Source organism: Ranitomeya variabilis, chromosome 4 (genome assembly GCF_051348905.1).
Source record: "Ranitomeya variabilis isolate aRanVar5 chromosome 4, aRanVar5.hap1, whole genome shotgun sequence".
Classification (NCBI taxonomy): domain Eukaryota; kingdom Metazoa; phylum Chordata; class Amphibia; order Anura; family Dendrobatidae; genus Ranitomeya; species Ranitomeya variabilis.
Genome location: NC_135235.1, coordinates 253,289,512 through 253,309,227, shown reverse-complemented (window position 1 = coordinate 253,309,227; position 19,716 = coordinate 253,289,512). Strand labels below are relative to the sequence as shown.

The following is a 19,716-nucleotide window of genomic DNA, read 5'->3' as shown; positions in this document are numbered from 1 at the left end:
TCCTAAATGGTCGGTGCAAATGACAGTCAGTCTAATAAAAGTCATCACCCGTTAGAGTATACATCGAATTTTATTGAAGAAACCTCCCAATGATAACAGTTTAATCTCCAAAAGTAATAAAAACTCAAAATGCACTGTTCCAAATTATTAGGCACAGTAGAATTTCTAAACATTTGATTTGTTTTAAAGAACTGAAAATGCTCATTTGTGGAATTTGCAGCATTAGGAGGTCACATTCACTGAACAAAAAAGCTATTTAACGCCAAAACATCCCAACAGGCCAAGTTACATGTTAATATAGGAACCCTTCTTTGATATCACCTTCACAATTCTTGAATCCATTGAACTTGTGAGTTTTTGAAGATTTTCTGCTTGTATTTCTTTGCATGAAGTCAGAATAGCCTCCCAGAGCTGCTGTTTTGATGTGAACTGCCTCCCACCCTCATAGATCTTTTGCTTGATGATACTCCAAAGGTTCTCTATAAGGTTGAGGTCAGGGGAAGATGGTGGCCACACCATGAGTTTTGTTGTGAATTCCGCTCTCGGGCTCCCTCCGGTGGTTGTAAGTGGCATTTTTGTGAATTCTGTTCTTGGGCTCCCTCCTGTGGTTTTGAGTGGTATGGCTGCTTCTGGGATTTAGCATCAGCAGCTGTTTTCACTGATCGTCTTTCTGGCTCGGCTATATTAGTCTGGCCTGTTCCCTCATTCAATGCCAGTTGTCAATTGTTCCAGCCTGGAGTTACATAGTTATTACATAGCTACATAGTTATTAAGGTTGAAGGAAGACTGTAAGTCCATCTAGTTCAACCCATAGCCTAACCTAACATGCCCTAACATGTTGATCCAGGGGAAGGCAAAAAAAACCCATGTGGCAAAGAGTAACTCCACCATGGGGAAAAAAATTCCTTCCCGACTCCACATACGGCAATCAGACTAGTTCCCTGGATCAACGCCTTATCAAGGAATCTAGTGTATATACCCTGTAACATTATACTTTTCCAGAAAGGTATCCAGTCCCCTCTTAAATTTAATTAATGAATCACTCATTACAACATCATACGGCAGAGAGTTCCATAGTCTCACTGCTCTTACAGTAAAGAATCCGCGTCTGTTATTATGCTTAAACCTTCTTTCCTCCAGACGTAGAGGATGCCCCCTTGTCCCTGTCTCAGGTCTATGATTAAAAAGATCATCAGAAAGGTCTTTGTACTGTCCCCTCATATACAGTGGGGCAAAAAAGTATTTAGTCAGTCAGCAATAGTGCAAGTTCCACCACTTAAAAAGATGAGAGGCGTCTGTAATTTACATCATAGGTAGACCTCAACTATGGGAGACAAACTGAGAAAAAAAAATCCAGAAAATCACATTGTCTGTTTTTTTTAACATTTTATTTGTATATTATGGTGGAAAATAAGTATTTGGTCAGAAACAAACAATCAAGATTTCTGGCTCTCACAGACCTGTAACTTCTTCTTTAAGAGTCTCCTCTTTCCTCCACTCATTACCTGTAGTAATGGCACCTGTTTAAACTTGTTATCAGTATAAAAAGACACCTGTGCACACCCTCAAACAGTCTGACTCCAAACTCCACTATGGTGAAGACCAAAGAGCTGTCAAAGGACACCAGAAACAAAATTGTAGCCCTGCACCAGGCTGGGAAGACTGAATCTGCAATAGCCAACCAGCTTGGAGTGAAGAAATCAACAGTGGGAGCAATAATTAGAAAATGGAAGACATTCAAGACCACTGATAATCTCCCTCGATCTGGGGCTCCACGCAAAATCCCACCCCGTGGGGTCAGAATGATCACAAGAACGGTGAGCAAAAATCCCAGAACCACGCGGGGGGACCTAGTGAATGAACTGCAGAGAGCTGGGACCAATGTAACAAGGCCTACCATAAGTAACACACTACGCCACCATGGACTCAGATCCTGCAGTGCCAGACGTGTCCCACTGCTTAAGCCAGTACATGTCCGGGCCCGTCAGAAGTTTGCTAGAGAGCATTTGGATGATCCAGAGGAGTTTTGGGAGAATGTCCTATGGTCTGATGAAACCAAACTGCAACTGTTTGGTAGAAACACAACTTATCGTGTTTGGAGGAAAAAGAATACTGAGTTGCATCCATCAAACACCATACCTACTGTAAAGCATGGTGGTGGAAACATCATGCTTTGGGGCTGTTTCTCTGCAAAGGGGCCAGGACGACTGATCCGGGTACATGAAAGAATGAATGGGGCCATGTATCGTGAGATTTTGAGTGCAAACCTCCTTCCATCAGCAAGGGCATTGAAGATGAAACGTGGCTGGGTCTTTCAACATGACAATGATCCAAAGCACACCGCCAGGGCAACGAAGGAGTGGCTTCGTAAGAAGCATTTCAAGGTCCTGGAGTGGCCTAGCCAGTCTCCAGATCTCAACCCTATAGAAAACCTTTGGAGGGAGTTGAAAGTCAGTGTTGCCAAGCGAAAAGCCAAAAACATCACTGCTCTAGAGGAGATCTGCATGGAGGAATGGGCCAACATACCAACAACAGTGTGTGGCAACCTTGTGAAGACTTACAGAAAACGTTTGACCTCTGTCATTGCCAACAAAGGATATATTACAAAGTATTGAGATGAAATTTTGTTTCTGACCAAATACTTATTTTCCACCATAATATGCAAATAAAATGTTAAAAAAACAGACAATGTGATTTTCTGGATTTTTTTTTCGCAGTTTGTCTCCCATAGTTGAGGTCTACCTATGATGTAAATTACAGACGCCTCTCATCTTTTTAAGTGGTGGAACTTGCACTATTGCTGACTGACTAAATACTTTTTTGCCCCACTGTATTTATACATTAACATAAGATCACCCCTTAGTCTTCGTTTTTCCAAACTAAATAGCCCCAAGTGTAATAACCTATCTTGGTATTGCAGACCCCTCAGTCCTCTAATAACCTTGGTCGCTCTTCTCTGCACCCGCTCCAGTTCAGCTATGTCTTTCTTATACACCGGAGACCAGAACTGTGCACAGTATTCTAAGTGTGGTCGAACTAGTGACTTGTATAGAGGTAAAATTATGTTCTCCTCATGAGCATCTATGCCTCTTTTAATACATCCCATTATTTTATTTGCCTTTGTAGCAGCTGCCTGACACTGGCCACTGAATATGAGTTTGTCATCCACCCATACACCCAGGTCTTTTTCATTGACGGTTTTGCCCAGAGTTTTAGAATTAAGCACATAGTTATACATCTTATTACTTCTACCCAAGTGCATGACCTTACATTTATCCCCATTAAAGCTCATTTGCCATTTATCAGCCCAAGCTTCTAGTTTACATAAATCATCCTGTAATATAAAATTGTCCTCCCCTGAATTGATTACCCTGCAGAGTTTAGTGTCATCTGCAAATATTGAAATTCTACTCTGAATGCCCCCTACAAGGTCATTAATAAATATGTTAAAAAGAAGAGGGCCCAATACTGACCCCTGTGGTACCCCACTGCTAACCGTGACCCAGTCTGAGTGTGCTCCATTAATAACCACCCTTTGTTTCCTATCCCTGAGCCAGCTCTCAACCCACTTACACATATTTTCCCCTATCCCCATTACTCTCATTTTATGTAACAACCTTTTGTGTGGCACCGTATCAAAAGCTTTGGAAAAGTCCATATATACTACGTCCACTGGGTTCCCTTGGTCCAGTCCGGAACTTACCTCTTCATAGAAGCTGATCAAATTAGTCTGACATGAACGGTCCCTAGTAAACCCGTGCTGATACTGGGTCATGAGGTTATTCCTCTTCAGATACTCCAGCATAGCATCCCTTAGAATGCCCTCCAGGATTTTACCCACAGTAGAGGTTAAACTTACTGGCCTATAATTACCGAGTTCAGTTTTTGCCCCTTTTTTGAATATTGGCACCACATTTGCTATACGCCAGTCCTGTGGTACAGACCCTGTTATTATGGAGTCTTTAAAGATTAAAAATAATGGTCTATCAATGACTGTACTTAGTTCCTGCAGTACTCGGGGGTGTATCCCATCCGGGCCCGGAGATTTGTCAATTTTAGTTATTTTTAGACGCCGCTGTACTTCCTGCTGGGTTAAGCAGGTGACATTTAATGGGGAATTTTTATCACTAGTCATTTTGTCTGCCATGGGATTTTCTTTTGTAAATACTGATGAAAAAAAGTCATTTAGCATATTGGCTTTTTCCTCATCCTCATCCACCATTTCACCCAGACTATTTTTAAGGGGGCCAACACTGTCATTTTTTAGTTTCTTACTATTTATATAGTTAAAGAATATTTTGGGATTATTTTTACTCTCTCTGGCAATGAGTCTCTCTGTCTCAATCTTTGCTGCCTTGATTTGCTTTTTACAGAATGTATTTAATTTTCTGTATTTATTTAATGCCTCCTCACTACCTACTTCCTTTAATTCTCTAAATGCTTTCTTTTTGTCCCTTATTGCGCCCCTTACAGCTCTATTTAGCCATATTGGTTTCCTCCTATTTCTAGTATGTTTATTCCCATACGGTATATACTGTGTACAGGTCCTATCCAGGATGCTAATAAACGTCTCCCATTTTCTTTGTGTATTTTTGTGTCTCAGGATATCGTCCCAGTTAATTGCACCAAGATCCTCTCTCATCCGTTGGAAATTTGCCCTCCTGAAGTTTAGTGTCCTTGTCACCCCCCTACTACCCATCTTATTAAAGGTTACATGAAAACTTATTATTTTGTGATCACTATTCCCCAAGTGACCCCCAACCCTTATATTTGATATGCGGTCTGGCCTGTTGGTTAATATTAGGTCTAGCAGTGCCCCCCTCCTTGTTGGGTCCTGAACCAGTTGTGAAAGGTAATTGTCTCTCATAGTTGTCAAAAACCGATTACCTTTGCTGGAACTGCAGGTTTCTGTTCCCCAATCTATTTCAGGGTAGTTGAAGTCCCCCATAATAATGACTTCTCCTTGAGTCCCAGCTTCATCTATTTGATTTACGAGGATATTCTCCATTGCTTCCATTAGTTTTGGAGATTTATAACAAACCCCTATCAGTAATTTATTATTTTTTCCCCCTCCCCTTATCTCCACCCACAGAGACTCTACATTTTCATTAGATTCACCTATATTATCACGCATGATGGGTTTTAAGGTCGATTTTACATACAGACACACCCCACCCCCTCGCTTATCTGTACGGTCATTTCTGAACAGGCTATAGCCCTGCAAGTTAACAGCCCAGTCATGGCTCTCATCCAGCCACGTCTCAGATATCCCCACCATGTCATAATTATGCTCCAACAACATTAGTTCTAATTCATCCATTTTGTTGGCGAGGCTTCTGGCATTAGTATACATGCACTTGATGTTACTCTCTGTACCTCTATTCTTTCTTAAATTACTAACTGTTCTAACCCCACCCCCCATGCCACCGCCACCCCCAACTTCCTTATTTGTGCCCAGGTCTCTATCTGCACTATCTTCCCCTCCTATAAAATGAATACCCTCCCCCCCAATCCCTAACGGCTCTTTGGATTTCCCTGACACTCTGACCAGTTCAGCAAAGCTAAGTCCTTGCTTGTCCTTTTGCAGTTCACTTGTTGTGGACTTTGTTGTTCAGCACTTTCTATGTTTTGCTCATTTGTCCAGCTTATCAGTATGAACCTATTCCGCTAAGCTGGAAGCTCTGGGCAGCAGAGTTTGCCCTCCACACCTTTAGTCAGGTGTGGAGATTTTTGCATTTCTCTGCGGTGGACTTTTTCTAGTTTTTATTACTGACCGCACAGTGTTCTGTCCTGTACTAATTCTATCTAGCTAGAAGTGGCCTCCTTTGCTAAATCTTGTTTCATACTACGTATGTCATTTCCTTCTCCTCTCACAGTCATTATTTGTGGGGGGCTGTCCTATCCTTTGGGGATTTTCTCTGAGGCAAGATAGCTTTCCTGTTTCTACCTTTAGGGGTATCTAGTTCTCCGGCTGTGACGAGGTGTCCAGGGAGTGACAGGAACATCCCACGGCTACTGCTAGTGTCTGTGTTAAGATCAGGAACTGCGGTCTGTATAGTTACCACCTGCTCAGAGCTAGTCGCATGTCGCTCCTACATCACCAGACCATAACAGTACAACTGGCCAAAAATGAGCTGAATGCATCTCAAAAGAAGGAAAAGAAAAAGAGTTCTGAGCCATTTTTTTTCTTTAGTCTGTTTTGTCTTTTTCCTTCCTCTTAATCTCTGGGTGATTCAGGATTTGGATGCGGGCATGGATGTTCAGGGGTTGTTTTCTCGTGTGGATCAGCTTGCTGCAAGAGTACAGAGTATCCAAGATTATGTTGTTCAGACTCCGGCCTTAGAGCCTAGAATTCCTACTCCGGATTTGTTTTACGGGGATAGATCTAAGTTTTTGAACTTTAAAAATAACTGCAAATTGTTTTTTGCTCTGAAACCCTGTTCCTCTGGTGACCCCATTCAGCAAGTTAAAATAGTTATTTCTCTGCTGCGTGGTGACCCTCAGGACTGGGCATTCTCCCTTGAGTCAGGGGATCCGGCATTGTTAAATGTAGATGCATTTTTTCAATCGCTCGGATTATTGTATGACGAACCTAACTCTGTAGAGCATGCTGAGAAAACACTTTTGGCCCTGTGTCAGGGTCAGGAAGTGGCAGAATTATACTGCCAGAAATTTAGAAAATGGTCTGTGCTCACTAAATGGAATGAGGACGCTCTGGCAGCAATTTTCAGAAAGGGTCTTTCTGAAGCCCTTAAAGAGGTTATGGTGGGGTTCCCCACGCCTGTTGGTTTGAGCGAATCTATGTCTCTGGCCATTCAGATTGATCGGCGCCTGCGCGAACGCAAAGTGGTGCACCATATGGCAGCGTCCTCTGAGCAGAGACCTGAGCCTATGCAATGTGATAGGATTTTGACTAGAGCGGAACAGAGGGGATACAGACGTCAGAATGGGCTGTGTTTTTACTGTGGTGATTCTGCTCATGCTATTTCTGATTGCCCTAAGCGTATTAAGAGGGTCGCTAGATCTGTTACCATTAGTACTGTACAGCCTAAGTTTCTCCTGTCTGTGACCCTGATTTGCTCATTGTCATCTTTTTCTGTCATGGCATTTGTGGATTCAGGCGCTGCTCTGAATTTAATGGACTTAGAATTCGCCAGGCGCTGTGGCTTTTCTTTGCACCCTTTGCAGAGTCCTATTCCCTTGAGGGGTATTGATGCTACACCGTTGGCCAAGAATAAACCTCAGTATTGGACTCAGCTGACTATGTGCATGGCTCCAGCAAAACAGGAAGATTGCCGTTTTCTGGTGTTGCATAATTTACATGATGTTGTTGTACTGGGTTTTCCATGGTTACAGGTGCACAATCCTGTGCTGGATTGGAAATCGATGTCTGTGACTAGTTGGGGTTGTCAAGGGGTACATAGTGACGTTCCTTTGATGTCAATTTCCTCTTCTGATGTTCCTGAATTTTTGTCAGATTTCCAGGATGTATTCGATGAGCCCAAGTCCAGTTCCCTTCCTCCACATAGGGACTGTGATTGTGCTATTGACTTGATTCCTGGCTGTAAGTTCCCTAAGGGCCAACTTTCAATCTGTCTGTGCCAGAGCATGCCGCTATGCGGAGCTATGTCAAGGAGTCTTTAGAGAAGGGGCATATTCGGCCGTCTTCGTCACCATTGGGAGTGGGATTCTTTTTTGTTGCCAAGAAGGATGGCTCCTTGAGACCCTGTATTGATTATCGCCTTCTTAATAAAATCACGGTCAAATTCCAATACCCTTTACCTTTGCTCTCTGATTTGTTTGCTAGGATTAAGGGGGCTAGTTGGTTTACCAAGATTGACCTTCGAGGGGCATATAATCTTGTTCGTATTAAACAGGGTGACGAATGGAAAACTGCATTTAATACGCCCGAAGGCCATTTTGAATACCTGGTGATGCCTTTCGGGCTTTCTAATGCTCCTTCTGTATTTCAGTCCTTTATGCATGATATTTTCCGCAATTATCTTGACAAATTCTTGATTGTGTATTTGGATGATATTTTGATTTTTTCCAATGATTGGGAGTCTCATGTGAAGCAGGTCAGGATGGTATTCCAGATCCTTCGTGATAATGCTCTATTTGTGAAGGGGTCTAAGTGCCTATTTGGAGTTCAGAAGGTCTCTTTTTTGGGGTTTATTTTTTCTCCTTCATCTATAGAAATGGATCCTGTTAAGGTCCAAGCCATTCATGACTGGATTCAACCCACATCTGTGAAGAGCCTTCAGAAATTTTTGGGCTTTGCTAATGTTTATCGCCGTTTCATTGCCAACTTCTCTAGCGTGGTTAAACCCCTGACCGATTTGACGAGGAAAGGCGCTGATGTGACAAATTGGTCCTCTGAGGCTGTTGAGGCCTTTCAGGAGCTTAAACGCTGATTTACTTCTGCCCCTGTCTTGCGTCAGCCGGATGTTTCTCTTCCTTTTCAGGTTGAGGTTGACGCTTCTGAGATTGGGGCAGGGGCCGTTTTGTCACAGAGCAATTCTGATGGTTCCTTGATGAAGCCATGTGCCTTCTTTTCCCGAAAGTTTTCGCCTGCGGAACGCAATTATGATGTCGGCAATCGGGAGTTGTTGGCTATGAAGTGGGCATTTGAGGAGTGGCGACATTGGCTTGAGGGGGCCAAGCACCGTATTGTGGTCTTGACCGATCATAAGAATCTGATTTACCTCGAGTCGGCCAAGTGGCTGAACCCTAGACAGGCTCGGTGGTCCCGGTTTTTCTCCCGTTTTGACTTTGTGGTCTCATATCTTCCGGGATCTAAGAATGTTAAGGCGGATGCCCTCTCTAGGAGTTTTTTGCCTGATTCTCCTGGAGTCCTTGAGCCGGTTGGCATTCTTAGGGAAGGGGTGATTCTGTCTGCCATCTCCCCTGATTTGCGGCAGGCGCTTCAGGAATTTCAGGCTGATAAACCTGACCGCTGTCCTGTGGGGAAGCTGTTTGTTCCTGATAGATGGACAAGTAAGGTAATTTCTGAGGTCCATTGTTCTGTGTTGGCCGGTCATCCTGGGATTTTTGGTACCAGAGATTTGGTTGCTAGATCCTTTTGGTGGCCTTCCTTGTCGCGGGATGTGCGTTCTTTTGTGCAGTCCTGTGGGCTTGTGCCCGGGCTAAGCCTTGCTGTTCCCGCGCTAGTGGGTTGCTTTTGCCTTTGCCTGTCCCGGAGAGGCCTTGGACGCATATTTCCATGGATTTTATTTCGGACCTTCCTGTGTCCCAGAGGATGTCTGTTATCTGGGTGGTTTGTGACCGGTTCTCTAAAATGGTCCATTTGGTGCCTTTGCCTAAATTGCCTTCCTCCTCTGATTTGGTTCCATTGTTTTTTCAGCATGTGGTTCGTTTGCATGGCATTCCGGAGAATATTGTGTCTGACAGAGGTTCCCAGTTTGTTTCCAGGTTTTGGTGGGCCTTTTGTGCTAAGATGGGCATTAATTTGTCTTTTTCTTCGGCGTTCCATCCTCAGACAAATGGCCAAACTGAGCGAACTAATCAAACCTTGGAAACCTATTTGAGATGCTTTGTGTCTGCTGATCAGGATGATTGGGTGGATTTCTTGCCGTTGGCCGAGTTTGCCCTTAATAATCGGGCCAGTTCGGCTACTTTGGTTTCGCCTTTCTTTTGTAATTTTGGTTTCCATCCTCGTTTTTCTTCAGGGCAGGTTGAGCCTTCTGATTGTCCTGGTGTAGATTCCGTGATGGACAGGTTACAGCAGATTTGGACTCATGTGGTAGACAATTTGACGTTGTCTCAGGAAAAGGCTCAGCGTTTTGCTAACCACCGTCAGTGTGTTGGTCCTCGGCTTCGTGTGGGGGATTTGGTCTGGTTATCCTCTCGTCATGTTCCTATGAAGGTTTCTTCCCCTAAGTTCAAGCCTCGGTTTATTGGTCCTTATAAGATTTCTGAGATTATCAATCCAGTGTCTTTTCGTTTGGCCCTTCCAGCCTCTTTTGCCATCCACAATGTTTTCCATAGATCTTTGTTGCGGAGATATGTGGTACCCGTTGTTCCATCTGTTGATCCTCCTGCCCCGGTGTTGGTTGAGGGGGAGTTGGAATATGTGGTTGAGAAAATTTTGGATTCTCGTTTTTCGAGGCGGAGGCTTCAGTATCTTGTCAAGTGGAAGGGTTATGGCCAAGAGGATAATTCTTGGGTGGTTGCCTCCGATGTCCATGCCGCCGATTTGGTTCGTGTTTTTCATTTGGCTCGTCCTGATTGTCCTGGGGGCTCTGGTGAGGGTTCGGTGACCCCTCCTCAAGGGGGGGTACTGTTGTGAATTCCGCTCTCGGGCTCCCTCCGATGGTTGTAAGTGGCTTTTTTGTGAATTCTGTTCTTGGGCTCCCTCCTGTGGTTTTGAGTGGTATGGCTGCTTCTGGGATTTAGCATCAGCAGCTGTTTTCACTGATCGTCTTTCTGGCTCGGCTATATTAGTCTGGCCTGTTCCCTCATTCAATGCCAGTTGTCAATTGTTCCAGCCTGGAGTCACGGCTCTTTGGATTTCCCTGACACTCTGACCAGTTCAGCAAAGCTAAGTCCTTGCTTGTCCTTTTGCAGTTCACTTGTTGTGGACTTTGTTGTTCAGCACTTTCTATGTTTTGCTCATTTGTCCAGCTTATCAGTATGAACCTATTCCGCTAAGCTGGAAGCTCTGGGCAGCAGAGTTTGCCCTCCACACCTTTAGTCAGGTGTGGAGATTTTTGCATTTCTCTGCGGTGGACTTTTTCTAGTTTTTATTACTGACCGCACAGTGTTCTGTCCTGTACTAATTCTATCTAGCTAGAAGTGGCCTCCTTTGCTAAATCTTGTTTCATACTACGTATGTCATTTCCTTCTCCTCTCACAGTCATTATTTGTGGGGGGCTGTCCTATCCTTTGGGGATTTTCTCTGAGGCAAGATAGCTTTCCTGTTTCTACCTTTAGGGGTAGCTAGTTCTCCGGCTGTGACGAGGTGTCCAGGGAGTGACAGGAACATCCCACGGCTACTGCTAGTGTCTGTGTTAAGATCAAGAACTGCGGTCTGTATAGTTACCACCTGCTCAGAGCTAGTCGCATGTCGCTCCTACATCACCAGACCATAACAGAGTTTATCTCCTTTAATGCCCATAGCAGCCAATGGCTCAGAGGTTTTGTTTACAGCAGGAGATGGTGCATTGTCATGCATGAAAATGATTTTTGTTGTGAATTTGGTTTCTGGGCTCCCCCGGTGGTTTCTGGTGGTACTGCACTTGTGTGCTTCATCTCCTCTGTTCACCTGTTTTCCATCTGGATGTGGGAGTTTTCTATTTAGCCTTGCTCCTCAGTCATTTCTATGCCGGCCAACAATGTTACCAGAAGCCTTTCTGTTGCATGTTCCTGCTCCTAGACAACTATCAGCTAAGTTGGACTTGTTGTCCTAAGTTTGTTTTGCATTTTTGTTCCAGTTCTCTGTGATTGAATATTTCTGAGGCTGGAAGCTCTTGTGAGCTGAAATTGCCACTCTGGTGTCATGAGTTGATATTAGAGTCTTAAAGTAATTTCAGGATGGTATTTTGAAAGGGTTTTCAGCTGACCGTGAAGTTCCCTTTTCTGTCTTCCTACTATCTAGTAAGCGGACCTCAATTTGCTAAACCTATCTTCATACTTCGTATGTCAATTTCCTCTAAAATCACCGCCAATATATGTGGGGGCTACTGTCTGCCTTTTGGGGAAAATTTCTCTAGAGGTAAGCCAGGTCTGTATTTTCCTCTGCTAGGGTCAGTCAGTTCTCCGGCTGGCGCTGGGCGTCTAGGGATAAAACGTAGGCACGCTACCCGGCCACTGTTAGTTGTGCGGTAGGTTTAGCTCATGGTCAGCTCGAGTTCCCATCTTCCAAGAGCTAGTCCTTTTGTATGCTTTATTACGTTCTCTTGCCATTGAGAACCATGACAGTTTGGCCGGCCAAGGGTTAAAATAATTGGCAGAAGAAAGGAGAGAAAAGAAGTCTGCAGAGATTTTTTTTTTTTTTTTCCTGAGTTTGCTCATTAGTTGATTCACTAGCATCTCTGCTTACTGCAGCCTTCGTCTCTCTCTCCTTCTAATCCTTGAATGGTTCTGATTTCACCTGATTAATATGGATCCTCAGAGTTTAGCTACAGGTTTGAATAATCTCGCTATGAAGGTTCAAAGCTTACAGGATTTCGTTATTCATGCTCCTACATCTGAACCTAGAATTCCTTTACCTGAATTTTTCTCTGGGGATAGATCTCGCTTCCAGAATTTCAAACATAATTGTAAATTATTTTTGTCTCTGAGATCTCGCTCCGCTGGAGATCCTGCACAGCAGGTCAGGATTGTAATTTCCTTGCTCCGGGGCGACTATCAGGATTGGGCATTTGCTTTGGCACCAGGGGATCCTGCGTTGCTCAATGTGGATGCGTTTTTCCTGGCTTTGGGGTTGCTTTATGAGGAACCTCATTTAGAAATTCAGGCTGAAAAAGCCTTAATGGCCCTGTCTCAAGGGCAAGATGAGGCTGAAATATACTGCCAAAAATTTCGTAAGTGGTCTGTGCTTACTCAGTGGAATGAGTGCGCCCTGGCGGCGAAATTCAGAGAGGGTCTCTCTGATGCCATTAAAGATGTTATGGTGGGGTTCCCTGTGCCTACAGGTCTGAATGAGTCCATGACAATGGCTATTCAGATTGATCGGCGTTTGCGGGAGCGCAAACCTGTGCACCATTTGGCGGTGTATACTGAGAAGACGCCAGAGATTATGCAATGTGATAGAATTCTGTCCAGAAGCGAACGACAGAATTTTAGGCGAAAAAAATGGGTTATGCTTCTATTGTGGTGATTCAACTCATGTTATATCAGCATGCTCTAAACGTACTAAGAAGGTTGATAAGTCTGTTTCAATTGGCACTTTACAGTTAAGTTTATTCTATCTGTGACCCTGATTTGCTCTTTATCGTCTATTACCGCGGACGCCTATGTCGACTCTGGCGCCGCTTTGAGTCTTATGGATTGGTCCTTTGCCAAACGCTGTGGGTTTGATTTAGAGCCTCTGGAAGTTCCTATACCTCTGAAGGGTATTGACTCCACGCCATTGGCTAGTAACAAACCACAATACTAGACACAAGTAACTATGCGTATTAATCCGGATCACCAGGAGATTATTCGCTTCCTTGTGTTGTATAATCTACATGATGTGTTGGTGCTTGGATTGCCATGGCTGCAATCTCATAACCCAGTCCTCGACTGGAAAGCAATGTCTGTGTTAAGCTGGGGATGTCAGGGGACTCATGGGGACGTACCTTTGGTTTCCATTTCGTCATCTATTCCCTCTGAGATTCCGGAATTTTTATCTGATTATCGTGACGTTTTTGAGGAGCCTAAACTTGGTTCACTACCTCCGCACAGAGATTGCGATTGTACTATAGATCTGATTCCGGGCAGTAAGTTTCCAAAGGGTCGTTTATTTAATCTATCTGTGCCTGAACATGCTGCTATGCGGGAATATATTAAGGAGTCCTTGGAAAAGGGACATATTCGTCCTTCGTCATCTCCCTTAGGAGCCGGTTTTTTCTTTGTATCTAAAAGAGATGGCTCTTTGAGGCCGTGTATTGATTATCGGCTTTTGAATAAAATCACGGTTAAATATCAGTATCCTTTGCCACTGCTTACTGATTTGTTTGCTCGAATAAAGGGGGCCAAGTGGTTCTCTAAGATTGATCTTCGTGGGGCGTATAATTTGGTGCGAATTAAGCAGGGGGATGAGTGGAAAACCGCATTTAATACGCCTGAAGGCCATTTTGAGTATTTAGTAATGCCTTTTGGTCTTTCAAATGCCCCTTCAGTCCTTTATGCATGACATTTTCCGTGATTATTTGGATAAATTTTTGATTGTGTATCTTGATGATATTTTGATTTTTTCGGATGACTGGGACTCTCATGTCCAACAGGTCAGGAGGGTTTTTCAGGTTTTGCGCTCTAATTCCTTGTGTGTAAAGGGTTCTAAGTGTGTTTTTGGGGTTCAAAAGATTTCGTTTTTGGGGTACATTTTTTCCCCCTCTTCCATTGAGATGGACCCTGTCAAGGTTCAGGCTATTTGTGATTGGACGCAACCCTCTTCTCTTAAGAGCCTTCAGAAGTTTTTGGGCTTTGCTAATTTTTATCGTCGATTTATAACTGGTTTTTCTGATGTTGCTAAACCGTTGACTGATTTGACTAAGAAGGGTGCTGATGTTGCTGATTGGTCCCCTGCTGCTGTGGAGGCCTTTCGGGAGCTTAAGCGCCGCTTTTCTTCCGCCCCTGTATTGCGTCAGCCTGATGTTACTCTTCCTTTTCAGGTTGAGGTTGACGCTTCTGAAATCGGAGCTGGGGCGGTTTTGTCGCAGAAAAGTTCCGACTGCTCTGTGATGAGACCTTGTGCGTTCTTTTCCCGTAAATTTTCGCCCGCTGAGCGAAATTATGATATTGGTAATCGGCAGCTCTTGGCTATGAAGTGGGCTTTTGAGGAGTGGCGTCATTGGCTTGAGGGGGCTAGACATCAGGTGGTGGTATTGACCGACCACAAGAATTTGATTTATCTTGAGTCTGCCAGGCGCCTGAATCCTAGACAGGCGCGCTGGTCGTTATTTTTCTCTCGGTTTAATTTTGTGGTTTCTTACCTACCAGGTTCTAAAAATGTGAAGGCGGATGCCCTTTCTAGGAGTTTTGAGCCTGATTCCCCTGGTAATTCTGAACCTACAGGTATCCTTAAGGATGGAGTGATATTATCTGCTGTTTCCCCAGACTTGCGACGGGTCTTGCAGGAGTTTCAGGCGAATAGACCTGATCGTTGCCCGCCTGGTAGAATGTTTGTTCCTGATGATTGGACCAGTAGAGTCATCTCGGAGGTCCATTCTTCTGCGTTAGCAGGTCATCCTGGAATCTTTGGTACCAGGGATTTGGTGGCTAGGTCCTTCTGGTGGCCTTCCCTGTCGCGAGATGTGCGAGGTTTTGTGCAGTCTTGTGATGTTTGTGCTCGGGCCAAGCCTTGTTGTTCTCGGGCTAGTGGATTGTTGTTATCCTTGCCTATTCCGAAGAGGCCTTGGACTCACATCTCCATGGATTTTATTTCTGATCTCCCTGTTTCTCAGAAGATGTCTGTCATCTGGGTGGTGTGTGACCGTTTCTCTAAGATGGTCCATTTGGTTCCCTTGCCCAAATTGCCTTCCTCATCCGAGCTGGTTCCTCTGTTTTTTCAAAATGTGGTGCGCTTGCATGGTATTCCGGAGAATATCGTTTCTGACAGGGGGACCCAGTTCGTGTCTAGATTTTGGCGAGCGTTCTGTGCTAGGATGGGCATTGATTTGTCTTTTTCGTCTGCTTTCCATCCTCAGACTAATGGCCAGACCGAGCGAACTAATCAGACCTTGGAGACTTATTTGAGGTGTTTTGTGTCTGCGGATCAGGATGATTGGGTTGCCTTTTTGCCCTTGGCGGAGTTTGCCCTCAATAATCGGGCTAGTTCTGCCACCTTGGTTTCTCCTTTCTTCTGTAATTCGGGGTTTCATCCTCGTTTCTCTTCCGGTCAGGTGGAGTCTTCGGATTGTCCTGGAGTGGATGCTGTGGTGGAGAGGTTGCATCAGATTTGGGGGCATGTGGTGGACAATTTGAAGTTGTCCCAGGAGAAGACTCAGCATTTTGCCAACCGCCGTCGTCGTGTTGGTCCTCGTCTTTGTGTTGGGGACTTGGTGTGGTTATCTTCTCGTTTTGTCCCTATGAAGGTTTCTTCTCCTAAGTTTAAGCCTCGGTTCATCGGCCCGTACAAGATATTGGAGATTCTTAACCCTGTGTCCTTTCGTTTGGACCTCCCTGCATCTTTTTCTATTCATAATGTCTTCCATCGGTCGTTGTTGCGCAGGTATGAGGTACCGGTTGTGCCTTCCGTTGAGCCTCCTGCTCCGGTGTTGGTTGAGGGTGAGTTGGAGTACGTTGTCGAGAAGATCTTGGACTCCCGTGTTTCCAGACGGAGACTTCAGTATCTGGTCAAGTGGAAGGGCTACGGTCAGGAGGATAACTCTTGGGTGACAGCCTCTGATGTTCATGCCTCCGATTTGGTCCGTGCCTTTCATAGGGCTCATCCTGATCGCCCTGGTGGTTCTGGTGAGGGTTCGGTGCCCCCTCCTTGAGGGGGGGGGTACTGTTGTGAATTTGGTTTCTGGGCTCCCCCGGTGGTTTCTGGTGGTACTGCACTTGTGTGCTTCATCTCCTCTGTTCACCTGTTTTCCATCTGGATGTGGGAGTTTTCTATTTAGCCTTGCTCCTCAGTCATTTCTATGCCGGCCAACAATGTTACCAGAAGCCTTTCTGTTGCATGTTCCTGCTCCTAGACAACTATCAGCTAAGTTGGACTTGTTGTCCTAAGTTTGTTTTGCATTTTTGTTCCAGTTCTCTGTGATTGAATATTTCTGAGGCTGGAAGCTCTTGTGAGCTGAAATTGCCACTCTGGTGTCAGGAGTTGATATTAGAGTCTTAAAGTAATTTCAGGATGGTATTTTGAAAGGGTTTTCAGCTGACCGTGAAGTTCCCTTTTCTGTCTTCCTACTATCTAGTAAGCGGACCTCAATTTGCTAAACCTATCTTCATACTTCGTATGTCAATTTCCTCTAAAATCACCGCCAATATATGTGGGGGCTACTGTCTGCCTTTTGGGGAAAATTTCTCTAGAGGTAAGCCAGGTCTGTATTTTCCTCTGCTAGGGTCAGTCAGTTCTCCGGCTGGCGCTGGGCGTCTAGGGATAAAACGTAGGCACGCTACCCGGCCACTGTTAGTTGTGCGGTAGGTTTAGCTCATGGTCAGCTCGAGTTCCCATCTTCCAAGAGCTAGTCCTTTTGTATGCTTTATTACGTTCTCTTGCCATTGAGAACCATGACAGATTTTGCTCCTGAAGGCACGTTTCTGCTTTTTAGACCGTGGAAGAAAGTTGTCAGTCAGAAACTCTATATACTTTGCAGAGATCATTTTCACACCTTCAGGAGCCTTAAAGTTCCCTACCAGCCGTTTCCCCATGATTCTGGCCCAAAACATGACTCCTCCACCTCCTTGCGGATGTCGCAGCCTTGTTGGGACATGGTGGCCATCCACCAACCATCCACTACTCCATCCATCTGGACCATCCAGGGTTGCTTGACACTCATCAGTAAACAAGACTGTTTGAAAATTAGACTTCATGTATGTTTGGACCAACTGCAATCATTTCTGCTTGTGAACACTGTTTAGGGGTGGCTGAATAGTAGGTTTATGCACCACAGCAAGCCTTTGAAGGATCCTACACCTTGAGGTTCGAGGGACTCCAAAGGGATCAGCGGCTTCAAATATCTGTTTGCTGGTTTGTAATGGCTTTTTAGCAGCTGCTCTCTTTATCCGATGATCTTGCCTGGCAGAAACCTTCTTCATTATGCCTTTATCAGCACGAACACGACTGTGCTCAGATTCAGCTACAAATCTCTTAACAGTACTATAATCACGTTTAAGTTTTCGGGAAATATCTAATGTTTTCATCTCTTGACCAAGGCATTGCACTATTTGATGCTTTTCAGCAGCAGAGAGATGCTTTTTCTTTCCCATGTTACTTGAAACCTGTGGCCTGCTTAATAATGTGGAACATCATTTTCCTTTAATTAGAATCACCTGGAAAACTAATTATCACATGTGTTTTAGATTGATTTCAGTGATCCATTGAGCCCTGAGACACAATACCACCCATGAGTTTATTTGAAAAACAAAACAATTAAATCTTTATGACACTTAAATCCATTTTGCATAATAATTTGGAACACCGTGTATATCGCCATCACCTCTACATACCATGCACGTGTATCAGCTGCAACAATGTATCACGGCTCAGCATACATAATCATGGAAATCACTATATATCGCCATCACCTCTACATACCATGCACGTGTATCAGCTGCAACAATGTATCACGGCTCAGCATACATAATCATCATGGAAAACACTATATATCGCCATCACCTCTACATACCATGCACGTGTATCAGCTGCAACAATGTATCACGGCTCAGCATACATAATCATCATGGAAATCACTATATATCGCCATCACCTCTACATACCATGCACGTGTATCAGCTGCAACAATGTATCACGGCTCAGCATACATAATCATCATGGAAAACACTATATATCGCCATCACCTCTACATACCATGCACGTGTATCAGCTGCAACAATGTATCACGGCTCAGCATAAAGTAACACATACTGGGAACACGACACCTGATTCACGCTGCTCAGCCCACGGCCAGCATGAATCTGAGCCGGGCTCCACCATTACAGCCTCTTATGTCTTTCTCTGAAATGCTCCGATGTTTCAGCGCTCTATTCTCTCCAGTCAGCAGCCGTTTAGCTTGGCTTTACTAGTGAACATGCATCCTTGTCCCCTCTCCCCTGCTTTACACTGCAGCTGTGCTCCATTCTGTGGACAGCGGTGATCACTGACTCCAGCTCTGCAGCGACGTCCCTTGAAGTCTGTAACACATTTCCCATCTCACCAATGACTTAAGCTGCGGCTTTGCCCCCCATGCTTTACACTGCAGCTCGGCCTCATGTGGGCACAGCTATGAAAACCGACTGGAGCTCAGACGCTAATGTCCTTGAAAACTCTGATAAAAAGTCAATTAAACGCAGACTGTGAGAAATGAGGCTAAATGTGGAGGGGGGATTCTAAAATATTGGGGGCTGCAGATGTGAATAAATGTGTAGGTAATAAATGGAAGAATGAATGCTGCTATGATCACCTTCCACGGGGCAGCTCCCCCTCTTCTTTCCGCCAGCGAGCGGTGGGCATCGGGTCTCCCTGGACCTCACACTGAAAGTCCACGACATCATCCGCTAAGACCACCTGGTTTATGGGTCTTCTCACAAACGTGGGACGCTCTGTGGGGAGGGTGCAGATAAGACAACAGGTCATAATCCCCAAAATGACGGAAATGTAATATGTAAATATGTAGCTAATTCCCGCATGTATCAGCGCAGCACAGGAAAGGCTGGGCAGCGAGGGTTAATCGGGGGGAATGTGATTTTCTCTCTTGTGGTTTAATCCTCAGGATAATTAGTCTCCGTTCTCCTCCCACAGAACAAATGTCTCTGGTTCTATCTGCCGATGAATCACTTCCTGCCACCAGTGACACTGGAACATACCAAAGACCACCAGCTGTGACGGCTCGCTGTCTCGCTCGCCCACCATATTGGTCGCCACACACACGTACATCCCAGCGTCCGTCTTTCTGGTGTTGGAAATCATCAGTTTTCCTCCCCGGATCTGAAATATAAAAGACTAATGAGAAGCAGCAAAGAAACAAAGTATCAAAACTCATCACACGTATCTAGTCCAGGCATCGCGGCCCGTTATGATCTCACCGTGATCCGCTCATCCTTGTCACTGATGCGGACATTCTCCTTCTTCCAGGATATGGTGGGCTCTGGGTGGCCCCTGGGTGGGATGCACTCCATTACTGCGGGTTCTCCTGCTGCCACCACCACATCACTGGGAGCCTGACGGAAGTCATCCCTAAGGACTGGAGAAAGGAAACACGGGTGATAATAGAAAGAAACATCAGTGCTGTCACCCCCATCTATCAGATTACCCCCAACTAAATATAGTATAGTAATATAGTAGATGCTGCCTATCATCCTGCAACCTTCCTCTTTAATGGTACA

The 19,716-nt window shown here is 44.8% G+C and overlaps 1 protein-coding gene across 24 annotated transcripts in view; it reads right to left on the bottom strand.

Moving 5' to 3' along the window:
- The window catches only part of ROBO3 (roundabout guidance receptor 3), a 552,219-nt gene that overhangs the window by 42,676 nt on the left and 489,827 nt on the right, over window positions 1-19,716 (bottom strand). For all 24 annotated transcript variants that reach the window (XR_013213088.1, XR_013213087.1, XR_013213084.1 and 21 more), the window contains 3 exons: window positions 19,417-19,574; window positions 19,198-19,318; window positions 18,795-18,933 (listed from right to left, as the gene is read on the bottom strand). Coding sequence is in view for 2 of the 24 variants with exons in the window: in XM_077249556.1 (XP_077105671.1) it covers window positions 18,795-18,933; window positions 19,198-19,318; window positions 19,417-19,574 (418 nt within the window). In the remaining 22 variants the exon portion in view is untranslated. The remainder of the gene's footprint in view (window positions 1-18,794; window positions 18,934-19,197; window positions 19,319-19,416; window positions 19,575-19,716) is intronic.